At 36.1% G+C, this 12,229-nt stretch overlaps 1 protein-coding gene across 1 annotated transcript; it reads left to right on the top strand.

Annotated features, from left to right (window-relative positions):
* Positions 1–1,654: 1,654 nt before the first annotated feature.
* LOC107036048 (glucose dehydrogenase [FAD, quinone]) lies at positions 1,655–7,940 on the top strand. Its single transcript, XM_015253770.1, has 9 exons — positions 1,655–1,713; positions 1,897–2,098; positions 2,183–2,311; positions 2,379–2,575; positions 2,649–2,743; positions 4,118–4,382; positions 4,466–4,931; positions 6,179–6,549; positions 7,725–7,940. Exons 1-9 carry the CDS (start codon positions 1,711–1,713, stop codon positions 7,818–7,820), a joined length of 1,824 nt encoding a protein of 607 aa, XP_015109256.1. The 5' UTR covers positions 1,655–1,710; the 3' UTR covers positions 7,821–7,940.
* The last annotated feature ends 4,289 nt before the right edge of the window (positions 7,941–12,229 follow it).

The following is a 12,229-nucleotide window of genomic DNA, read 5'->3' as shown; positions in this document are numbered from 1 at the left end:
TAACTTTCAATTCTAAAAATAGACTGTGATAGGCAGTATTTGAATTTGACGTTAACCCTTAATTTCTGACCCTTATTTGGACCCTTAACGTGACCTTTGTGATCCTTAATCTGACCCTTGTGACCCTTATTTGGATCCTTAATCTGACCCTCCTTATAAATTTCGTGACCCTTATTTTGACCCTGATGACCCTTGATTTTTGACCCCCTGATCCTTATTTGGACCTTTACTTTGACCTTTGTAACGCTTAATCTGATCTTTGTGACCCGTATTTAAACCCTTAATCTGACCCTTGTCACCCTTATTTGGACCCTTAATCTTACCCATAATCTGACGCTTGTAATGCTTATTCTGACCCTTATGAGGTTTATTGTCACCCTCGTGACCCTTATTCTGACCCTCATGACCCTTGTTTTGACCCTTGAGTCCCTTATTTTGATCCTCGTGACCCTTAGCATGATCCTCATGACCCTTACTTTGACCCTTGTGTCCCTGATTCTAACCCTCATGACCCTTAATTGTGGAGTCTTAACTTCGAATACCAAATTTTCATCCCCAAAAGTCGATTGCGATTTTTATAATATAGAGAGATTCATTGTAATTATCGAAATGTGGTTGTAGAAAATTTTACGGAACTGTCACAGAATTTTTCCAGAGCGATCCGTAATTTTTATCTGAATCAGATTTTTCTCCTGTGAAAAATTACGATACCGTCACTTAAATTTTCAGAGTCGATTCCGTAATCGGTGAGCGAATTGTGAGTTCTGTAATTTTTACTCAGCATTTCTCTCCGTGTTCGTAAATGAAATAAACTTGTATATTCTGTCCAAATCTTCTCTCTCTCCTGGAAATTTATTTTCTCCCGTCCTTGGGTATTCCAAAACGTCCTCCTGTGTAAGAGCTCAGTTGTCATTTTGTCAAAAGAATTCAATTTTATTAAATTATCTGGCGTCTAGCGGGTTTCCTTAATGTTAATATTGAGCCTCGACAGCCTCCGACCCAGACCGCGTCGAGTGGAAGGACAACTCACATGGAGTTTAGTTCGTCAAAGGAGTTATTTATCATTTATTGAAGTCGGCAGAAGCTCTTCTTTCTCAAGACTTACGAATGTAACACATTACGTGCAAATAACTTATTCTTACCTCAGCATTGATTTCAAATTCACGACAATGTTGCTCATAGAATAATTACGATGAAAATACTAACATAAATCAAAATTATGTAAAATAAGTCGTGAATTCAGCATTATGACTGGGTCTACATTTTTATCGTCAACTCAATCATACTCTATGATCGATGTCTGTTTTCCTCATTATATATGCTCCAAAAACTGTCACAAACAATAATTCACGAGCATTCCCATTCACGTATTCCCAAATGTTACTTCCCCTTAAAATGATCTTTTCCGGGTAATTGTTGGATCAGTGTGAAATTAGTTTGTGGCACTATGAGATAACGATCTCGTTTCCATACATGATTAGTGAGATACGTCGAGGATAATTAGTTTTTCAGAAACGATTATTGCAAATCTATGCATTGTCATGTCTCCACCGTTCATATCCATTTTTATTGATGAATGAGAGGTGCTTCCCGGACCGACGTCAATCTGTTTCGTTTATTTCTTGCAGGATATATAAATTGGAAAAGTTTTGGACAGAAGCCATCAGTTGTCGGGTGGTGCATAGAGAGAATTCACTAGTTGTCGATAACATGGTTTGTATTTTCTTTGAGTAATTTCCAATAATTACGTATTAATGAATTCTGTCAATGCTGGAACTTCGGTTAATTAGAGTATTGGTCTTGAAGGAAAATGTCTTGTAATACTTCCCTCATCATCTCGATCTCGGTGAAGTAACGGAGAGAGAACTGATTACCATTTTTTCCTAATTATCCTAGGCAACCCAAGGAGTGTGTCCGAACATGTTCTCCGGTGGGATACCCATGGAGAACGTGTGCCCAACGACAATAGCTTCGTTCGCCTTTATGCTGAATACAATGAATGATATAATCAGCAGGAGTGAACCAATTGCCGACTCCTGTGGTCGTGTAACTCCGAAAAAAAAAAACCGACCGATTTATGATTTCATCGTGGTTGGAAGTAATGAAGCCATCCTCATTGTGATTGACTGTTCAGATATTGAATTTAATAATTCGGGATTAACCTTATCATGATAAATGACAGGTGGTGCTGGTGGTAGTGCAGTTGCAGCGAGATTAAGTGAAGTACCAGATTGGAAGGTATTACTTCTCGAAGCTGGTCCCGATGAGCCAAACGCAGCGGAAATTCCATCCAACTTTGGAATTTATATCGGTAATAATCAAATTCAATGATCTATTCTCAAGTGGTACATCTCCAAACTCAATCGAAACTTCTGCAGGCAGTGATATTGATTGGAAATATAAAACGTCTAATGAGTGTCATGCTTGTTTGGCGAACAATGGCTCGTGTTATTGGCCCCGTGGACGTAATCTCGGTGGTACTACGGTGCATCATGGAATGGCTTATCATCGGGGTAATCCCAGGGATTATGAGAATTGGGTTGATATGGGTAATGAGGGGTGGGGATTTGACGATGTGAGTTTCTTGCTGTTGTTATTTTTATTGCGAGGGCATAGATTGGGGTAATTAAAGTTGTTGGTTTTTGCAGGTACTTCCGTTCTTCATGAAATCCGAAAATAATACGGAAACTGATAGAGTGGGAACTAAATTGCATGGGGTGGGTGGACCTATGACTGTCCAACGGTAAGTATTTCAGATAATTGATGATTGATTTTCATCACATATCGAAACGTCAATAAGCCTTGATTAATATTGGAATAAAATCGCGGTGAGGTTTTTCGACTGGTAAAATATTTAATGTCGAAATGACGGTGGTATGTTGGCCTCGCGGGTGGACAGCACTTTTAAATGTTTATCAATTCAATAGCGAAGTGGTCAAACGGTTTAAGTCGATTTTGGCTATTGGCCAGTTTTCAATGAATATCTCGAAATCTAAGGGAGATAGCAAATTTTTTCTCATAACCTTTTGAGTAGCACTCAATTCGTTCTACAGAAAAGGTTATTATGAAAATTTCGCTATCTCGCTTAAATTCGGATATATTTCTGGAAAACTCAACTAAAGACTAAATTGACTTAAACCGTTCGGCCACTTCGCTACTGAATTAGTGGACATGGGAAGAGCTTCTGTCGATAACCAAACGTTCCGGCTCCCAGGGGAGCTATCACCGGAGCTTTTTTCATCTTTCTGATAAACTGGTGACAACAAAAGCAAAAAAGCTACGTAAATTTATAAACCCATATTTTCATATAACAGAATAACACTATACTGAAACAATACTGATATGTATGTATTAATCAGAAGCACATGCTAGAAAAACGAAAACATTTATCATGCAAAATTGAATAGGTAACAGATGACAGAGCTCATTAAACTCTACATTCTACAAAAAAGAATAAAATATGATCAATTTGTTATTAAAAAATGAAAAAAATTGGTTCATATATGCATAGATATACATCCACATGCATACGGACATGGTCTAAAAACATCATATTCTGATTCTTCAGCCCAAAATTGGCCATTCTAAGGTACTTCCTCAGTGAGTTATACGTGGTGAAATTTCGCAATGAACTGAAGACCTAAAATTTGGATCATATGTTGTTGAGCACATGTGAAAACAATTCCCAAAATTTCAAGTATTTTTTCCACGCGAATTTTTGACATATGCATCGACAAAAACTTAAAAAAGACTAAAATTGAATATTTGACAATGGATATCTGAAAAACTCGCGTGGAAAAAATACTTGAAATTTTGGGGGTCGATTTTACATGTCCTCAACAACATATGATCCAAAATTTAGGCCTTCAGTTCATTGCGAAATTTTCACCAAGTATAACTCACTGAGGAAGTACCTTAACACGAAAAATTGAGAACTTGAATTTTGAAAATTACAATGTTTCCATTGGGAAACAAAAAAATTTGTTAACTTTGAGAACTAATTCTAACTAATGTGATTTGTTGCAAAGAACGGTTTTAAGTTCTGAAAAAAGTTACTTCAAACGAATCTGCGATCTAATTCTATAAATCATCATGAAAACCTCCCATCGTTTCCCAGTTTCCCATACCAACCAGAATTCGCCAAAACCATCTATCAAGCCGCTAACGAGATTGGTTATGGAACCATCGAGGATCTTGTTGGTGAGAAATATTTGGGTTTCAACATCGCCCAGACAATGAGCAAAAACGGAGTGAGACAAAGCGCGGCAGCAGCCTTCCTCCGGCCGATCAGAAATCGTAAAAATTTGGACATTATTGTCGAAGCAACTGCTACAAGACTAATGACATTGAAAAATCGAGTGACTGGTGTGGAATATGTCAAGGTGAGTCATAAAAACCGAAACTCATTGGCATCTCCAACTACACACGACATAACATATGTTCCTGAGCAAAAAATGTTTTGCAGAATGGAAAACGCCACAGAGTATTGGCCAGACGTGAAGTTATACTCTCTGCAGGAGTTGTCGGTTCTCCCCAGCTACTTCTCCTCTCCGGTATTGGCCCAAAGGAGCAGCTGAAGGAACATGGTATCCCCGTGGTACTTGACTTGTCCGGAGTTGGAAAGAATCTTCACAATCATGTGTCATATAGCATTGATTTTACGCTGCCGGAGGTCAAACATATCAGCTACACTCCGGATAATGTTGCCATCTATTTGTACAATCAGACTGGGCCACTGTCATCATCTGGATTAGCTCAAGTGACGGGGATTTTAGCGTCTGAGTATACCACTCCAGATTATCCTGATCTACAAATATTTTTCTCGGGGTATCAGGCGTCTTGTCGACAAACTGGCGATGTTGACTTACTGTCGGTCGGAGATCAGAGGTCCGTCAGATTTACGGCTGTGAATATACATCCGGAGAGTCGAGGTCAGTTTACTAAATACTTATTGTGCACAGAAAGATTTTCTTATAAAAACGGAAAATGCCGATTATTACCTAACTGTCAGTAGTTACATAGCAGTATTGTGATTTTATTTGATAGATATTATCACGAGGAATATTTTGACATAAAAAAAATTCAATTCGGTCACGGAGTTTTCGAGATATTGAGGAACACAGATTTTTTAGAAATTGCTGTATCTCGGAAACTACTTGACCGATTGAGCTGAAATTGCGCTCGGAAATGCTCCAAAGTGATATCAATTATGTGACGAAATTTCAGATTTTAGAAGTTTGTCGAAATCAATGATTGCAAAGCTTTCATTCAGAAAGAAAGATTGACTTAAGGTGTTCTGTGTAAAAAGTAAAAATAATGAAAAAAAAATTGGAAAATTCATGGGAGAAATGTCTGAGTATGCTACATCATTGAGGATTTTTGCACACTTTTTTCAGATCTCAGTCTCAAGAAAAAAATGATGAAATTTGGATGTTTTTGCTAGCCCTCCATATATAACCTCCGAGGTTACCCCACTCTCAATGTGGAAAATTTCCATGGCATCCAAAAAAATAATGAACTATTGAGGAAAAACTAGTGGCTGATAAATCAAATCTTTCTCGAGAACACGTATAAGTTTCAGATTTTTTTCAGATTTCATAAGAAAGTTATTTGAACAAATGATTCGGAAAATTATGAGTTTCGGGGCAACTACGCCTTCACGCGCAGGCGCGTGATTCGAATGTCAGTGAGCATCATGGGAAAGGTATGGGTTGGATCATGGAACTGAGAGAGAGAAAACACTCGACAGGTTTACCAACGCGAGACGCATTTTAATATTATTTCAATAATTCGAAAAACATCCAAAAAAAATTATTTGACACCCGTAGGTAATGAGAAAAAAATCAATCACTCTGATAAATAAAATCAATATTCAAACAAATGCACACTTAAATAATTACTTGAAAATTGGAAAATTTCGCGCTCAGCGATTGAATCAGTGTTCGAGAATAATAAGATTCCCCTTGTGTTTCACAAGGGGATCTACACACGAAACACAATAACTCCTCATGTTGCAATGAAGAATATTCATTGATTATTAACCATCAATCAAATGATATGAAATTTTAGTGAAAATTTTACTGAAAGTAATATTAATATCAACCTCAGTTACGGATTCATCTCCTACGTTCCAGCTGCTAATTAAACGAATATTAGATTCCCAGATATTGATTCGCAGGAACGATTACTCTAGCCTCAGCAAACGGTCTAGACCACCCAATAATCTGGAGTAATGATCTCGGTGAGCCGAGAGACGTTGATGTATTAGTAGCAGGTCTCCACGTTCTCCTCAAAATGGCCAATTCCAATGCAATGAAGTCGGTGGGACTGGAGGTTGTCGATTCGCCGGTACCACAGTGCAGTCAGTATGAGTACCTGACAGATGAATACTTCAGATGCGCTGTCCATGTAAATACAAGGACGGAGAATCATCAAACGGGTACGTGCAAGATGGGACCAGCTTCAGATCCTTTGGCTGTTGTTGATACACAGCTCCGTGTACATGGAATTCGGGGACTGCGAGTTGCCGATGCATCGGCTCAGCCGAAGGTAAACTTAGTTCATTTGTTTAGGAGTTGAATTTTTTAGAAAAATTCTAGTGCTTATAATGAAAGAAATCGGAATCTCCTGACTATGAAAATTCTTATGTTGATTGATTAAAATTTCTTGTAAAATTTACAACGATTTATGTGGAAATTTCATACGAATGCGAAATTAATTGTGGACTACCCTAGCACCAGAATTTTCCCAAGCAATGCTGCTTGGCTTTATGAATTTCTAACTGAAATTTGCGAGAAACTTCTTGCAACTTTTTATCCAGTACATGAGTCTCACGGAAATTCTAAAAAATTTTACTATTATGAATATCCGAGTACTTCGACAATTTTTTCTCCAGTGAAATGCTTTTCTTCTTTCGCAGTTGATCATCAGAGCTTTTTGAGTCCCGTTTGACCATAATTTTCGGGACATTTCACAATGATTTCATTATTTAAATTTTACATAGGTTAGAAAACATTGAAAAAATCTGAAAAAAATTAGAAAGTTCATTTTCCCAGAAAGATTAATGATTTAACTTAAAAATTGCAATTTTTTAAAATTACGAACATTTTCTATGAATAATTTATAAACAATCAATTTTCCACTATAGAAATCATTTGTTCAGAATCGTAACAAATTTATTAATATTCCGAATTTTCCCAGAAATCAATTTCGTACCTAAAACAGTTTCAATTATTCATTTATAAACAACAAACGTTTAAAAAATGACGCTGAATATGCATGAGTTTTTTCAAATTTTTCTCACGCAATTTAATTGTCAAATTTGATAATTGAAAACGGTTGAATCTATAGTGTTGTCTGTATCAAACTGTAAAAGATACTTGGATATCCTTAAGAATTTCCACTTTCATGGAAAAACCTATCGAACTTGTTCAATTAGTTCATGAAACTTAGGAAAATTCCGATAACCAAATTCTCGAATTTTCAGTTAATTGAAAATCCGGCGTAATTCGGTAATGAATATTCAAACTCATTTCGACTGAAAATTCAAGTGAGACAGAATTCTTGACTTCCTGCTACTTAAAAATTTATAATTCCATTATTTTTTCATCCGTAAATCGAAGTCATTGTCGGTCTCCCGAAAATTACTAATGAACTGTCCATAAAATTACAATTTAGTTTTCTAACAGTGTTATCCTATTTTTATGGATTCCTTCGTTTATCAGGTCATTTCCGGTAATCCGCACGCATCTATTACAATGATGGGCGAACGAGCTGCGGATTTCATCAAGAAGGAGTACTTGAAATCAGCCAGTAATTAGGATAGCTGTTGATAAATTTAATAATGAAGAACGTGATGATTTTACATTCCTCAAATGAATTCGAATTTTGTTGACATGTAACCAACGGTGCTAAATAAAATGTTCTTGCAAATCCTTTAATTCGTTAAAGTCTCTATTCCTTAATGGAAATTGAAATTTTTCCTTGCGTCCAAATCTCAAAAAATAATTCAGTAGCGGAGATATGAAGATTAAAGAGATGAAAAGTCCTAAAATTTTGGAAACCTTTTATGGGGCTGATGGAAGTTTTTCTGTGGTTTTTTTCTCCACAGAAAAATCTCTCGACAAATGAGTTTTTTCTCACTGAAAAACCCTGCAGAATAAGCTGTAAATCCGTTTGAAACTGATCTAATTCTGGTCCTCCAGAATTTCAAATTTATAAAACACAATTTCGATGAATTATGGAATAACACATTCTGCATTATAATGAAATGAACCCAGAGATGATATCCAGCTTGCTAAAAAAGATGTATGATCTTCGTTTGTATAATCTCCCAGTGAAAACATTCCTGTTACCTGTCCGAGACGCTCTTGAATTATGACTCCAATAATTTCCCTCGGCTGCATGTTTTATGCACATATTTTGTTGCATCGGGGAAAATAATAAGGAAGCATCGTCGATCGTCAACAATATTTGCACGTCACCCAGGAGATAAGACCTAATGACAAATGTCTTTCTTCCAGATTTTCATATTCTCCTTGACTGACAGTTAATGCGGCTCGAGCGTAGCTATATACATTGAGGAAAGTAGGGATTCTTTGAGACATCCCCATGCTTTCATGAGCGCACATATGAAAAATTTTGATGGAAAAACCTGGCGAATTCGTTAGACTATTCTATTCGATTTCTATTGAACTTGCTATTAGGTTTTGGCCGATTCTATTGAAAAGTTCAATAGAAAATTTTTTGTAGAAAAAGTCAATAGAATTCGATTTTCCTATGCAACTTATTGTATTGAGATATTTTCTGTACAATTTTCTCGGCTAAAATTTTTCAAGTTTTTTTGCTCTATTCCCTTGACGAAAGGAAAAGAAATATAGACTTGAAAAAATTTGAAAATTTGAGCCGAGGTAATTCTGTAGAAAATATGTCAGTATAATGAGTTGTCTGGAAAATTCAAATCCTATCGACTTTTCGATAGATTTCTATTGAACATTTCAATAGAATCGGCCAAAAACTAATAGAAAAATCAATAGAAATCCAATGGAATTGTCTAGCTAATTCGCTTGGTTTTTCTATTAATGAAGGTCTTCTGGAAAATTCTACAACTCGCTGGAAATTTCTGAAAACTGAACGTAACGATTGGTGAAGCCTCGATTCTGCTTATCAACTAATGCAATATGATATCTATGTATATTTTTTTATATACTAAAAAAGCGAAATTCATTCCTTACCGTAATAAAAAAAATATATAGTTCTAAAAAATATATAGATTTCGTGAGTTTTGAAAAGATCCATAAGGAAGGGTTTTCCCGATTGGAAAAAATTCAGAGATTTTTCAAAAAATGTGCGGCAATATGGCAGTTTTCTAAAAAAAAAATAAAGATCCTAGATGTATCCACGTAAAATCCCAGTCGCATCCAAGATGCAGGCACCGGCAGATTTTTTCCTGCGTGTTATTTTAGAATTTAAAAAAACACAACCCAATAAAGCGTATGAGATTTGTGATAGGTTTTATCAAATAATGTGATAAACAGACGATAAATAAAACATTGGAAAATCGTAGGATGTCACCGGCATGTATTGACGGATACTTGTAACAGTAGTCGTACATCATGAGGAGCTTTGAATTTCATGAGAGTCGAAAGAGGGGTTGTGACCGCATCGGGAATAAATTCATGAGGTGCGATAGTAAGTGATACAAAAGAAAAAGATAAAGGGGAGATGATAGCATATAGAAGACGTACAGTTGTGTTCAGAAGATCTTGCGGATATGGTTTGGCGAAGCGTAATGCATGAGGGGTCGATTCGGGGTCAACGGTACTCGAGAAAAACTAGTGCCGGGAGGTTGAGAAAAATATAGAGAAGTGGTTACTTATGTATTGCAAGCGACAATCAATAATAGACGCTTGAGGAGACTCGATTTATTTCAGTAATGAGGAGAACCCTATACTTCTGAAAATAATGAGGAGTGAAGTAATATCGAGTTGCATTTTAAGAAGAAAAATAATTACGTAAATAATGAGAATAGTGTTTGGAGACTGAGGCGATTCAGTATTTTAGATTGAGCCTTTGAAAAACCAGGTAAATTCAATGCTGATTTAAGAAAGATGGCACGTTGGAGGGGGGAGGGTTATTTTTGAGATATCGCGAAAAGTCAGTTAATCGTTCAACAATATTGTTTCCATGTACGAAATAGTCGACCACACCCAGAAAAATGGCTCTTTTTCTCTTAAAAAAAATTCAAAATTATCAACAATTATCACAAGAATCGAATTGACCAATATAGCTATCGTAATAATCTTTTAACTTCGACTTAATGACATTAAAACACACATTTCAAGCTATGATTGAATTCATTTAAAGTATGATATTTAAGGATAATCGGGCGAGTCCGGAGGGTTAGAAAAAAAGCAGCCATTTTTCTCTTTTATTTTTTACGTATTATTTAAATGATGGAAAAGGCGTGTGTAAAGTTTCAGACTGCTGGGGAACATGGTTAATTTATTATGAATTTTTGAAAAAGTGGTCATTTAACCCGTGATCTTATGGAAATTACAAAAAAAACTGCAAAACTTAAGGAAAAAAAGCAGCCATGAAGTCATGAAAAATGAAATTTCTGCGCACGCAGCCCAAACGAGCAGCAACGTCTCAAGTACCGATCGGGTGAGGGTAGCGGTCAATTTAAACTTCTCTTGAGAGAGAGCGATGAAGCATTGTGATTGGAGCTCCCTCGAGCCAGTGGTACCAGCTCCTGGTGAAAAAAAAAAACACTACCGACGATGTTGCCACTTTTTCGCATGGATTAATATTTTTTCATTTATTAAAAAAAAACAATCTGAAAACTATTCAATGCGTGGAACCGATACAAATAAATTTGAATATCTCCAAAAATAATTTTTAACCGGAGATACTCCCTAATATTCACTGAATTTTGAATCCGAATGGGAAAAATTTTTTTGTTCAGCGATTGGTTTTCTGCAGGAAAACAATAGAAACCTCTCCGCCTCACCTCCTACATTTCCTCCTCGCCCGATTATCCTTAACCACGGAAAAAAAAGAAACGGTGGAAATACTGAGATCGCAGGTATTTCGCCTGAGATTCGTACGAAGAGGGTGCTTAGATAGTAAAACATTGGGTTGTTTTAAAAAGACTTGAGAAAGTTTGTGGCGATAATTAGAAAAAATTGAAGTCATTTTGGTGTTTTAGAATTTTACGATTTTTCACAAAATCATCGATGAATTAAATTTTTAATTTGAACGATGACAATGCTTCCATTCGGAAGCAAAAAATCGTTCGACATGGCCAATCCAAATTTACTTGACCTCATATCATTACTACACACGTAGCGTGCACCATGTGCTATTTAATCTTGAATACAGAAGTAATTAATTCACCAGGTTTCTCAGTGAATATGCACTCGGTACACCGGAGTGCATATTCAGTTTAAGAAACGAAAATATTTAATGGAAACATTCAACTATGAGTGGCAGATATCGCAACTTGTGAAGTAGGATCCCATATTTTATAGTATGTTTGATGCTCTGTAATATTACGCAAGAGATATTTTCATTATTGGGTGGAAACGTTGGATGTCCATTTGGAGTGTGGGTCATGGACCAATTCAGAACATATTGAATTATGATTAAATTATCATTTTTAACGGGTATTTACAATTGAGCCTCTCGATTACGTCACTCAGATATTTTCGGTCAAATCATTTTAATTGGATAAAACTTCGACGAATAAGCAGAGTTGTTAAAATATAAACTTCAACTAAAAAATCCGGATAAATAATCGATCATATTATTTCGGAAGTCTCTTCGAATAGATCCGTCGGATTCATTTTCATTCCCCCACAAATTCATGTAACGTCAAGTGCTCGTTCATTAAACCCATCACTTTTGAATATAAATTTATACTGTACTAACTACTCACAGTTGATACTGACAGATGTAAAATTATATAAATCCATACAGGTATATGAGGCACTCGTATGGAAATTCAATTCTCGATTCAATGAGGATACATAAAAGTCGTTAACACCAAAAAATTATTCATGGAAAAGTGGAAACAGTAAGTCTGAATATTTTCATAACTAAAAATAGTGATGCTGCGAACCGTGAGAGAAACGAGAGGAGATGAGATAAATGAGACGAGAGGCATGACGAGACGAGACGAGAGGAGTCATTCGAGACAATGACAGAAACGAGACGAGAACAGCCGATT

This window comes from Diachasma alloeum, unplaced genomic scaffold (assembly GCF_001412515.2).
Source record: "Diachasma alloeum isolate Michigan unplaced genomic scaffold, Dall2.0 Dall_scaffold_00203, whole genome shotgun sequence".
NCBI lineage: Eukaryota > Metazoa > Arthropoda > Insecta > Hymenoptera > Braconidae > Diachasma > Diachasma alloeum.
Note: the sequence above shows the minus strand (reverse complement) of the source record. Positions and strands in the feature narration are given on the sequence as shown.

Excerpts from the sequence above, each read along its gene's own strand:
- LOC107036048 (XM_015253770.1), top strand. Across the intron at positions 2,576-2,648 it reads AGGGGTGGGGATTTGACGAT|GTACTTCCGTTCTTCATGAA; the intron begins GTGAGTTTCTTG and ends TGGTTTTTGCAG. Across the intron at positions 4,383-4,465 it reads CTGGTGTGGAATATGTCAAG|AATGGAAAACGCCACAGAGT; the intron begins GTGAGTCATAAA and ends AATGTTTTGCAG.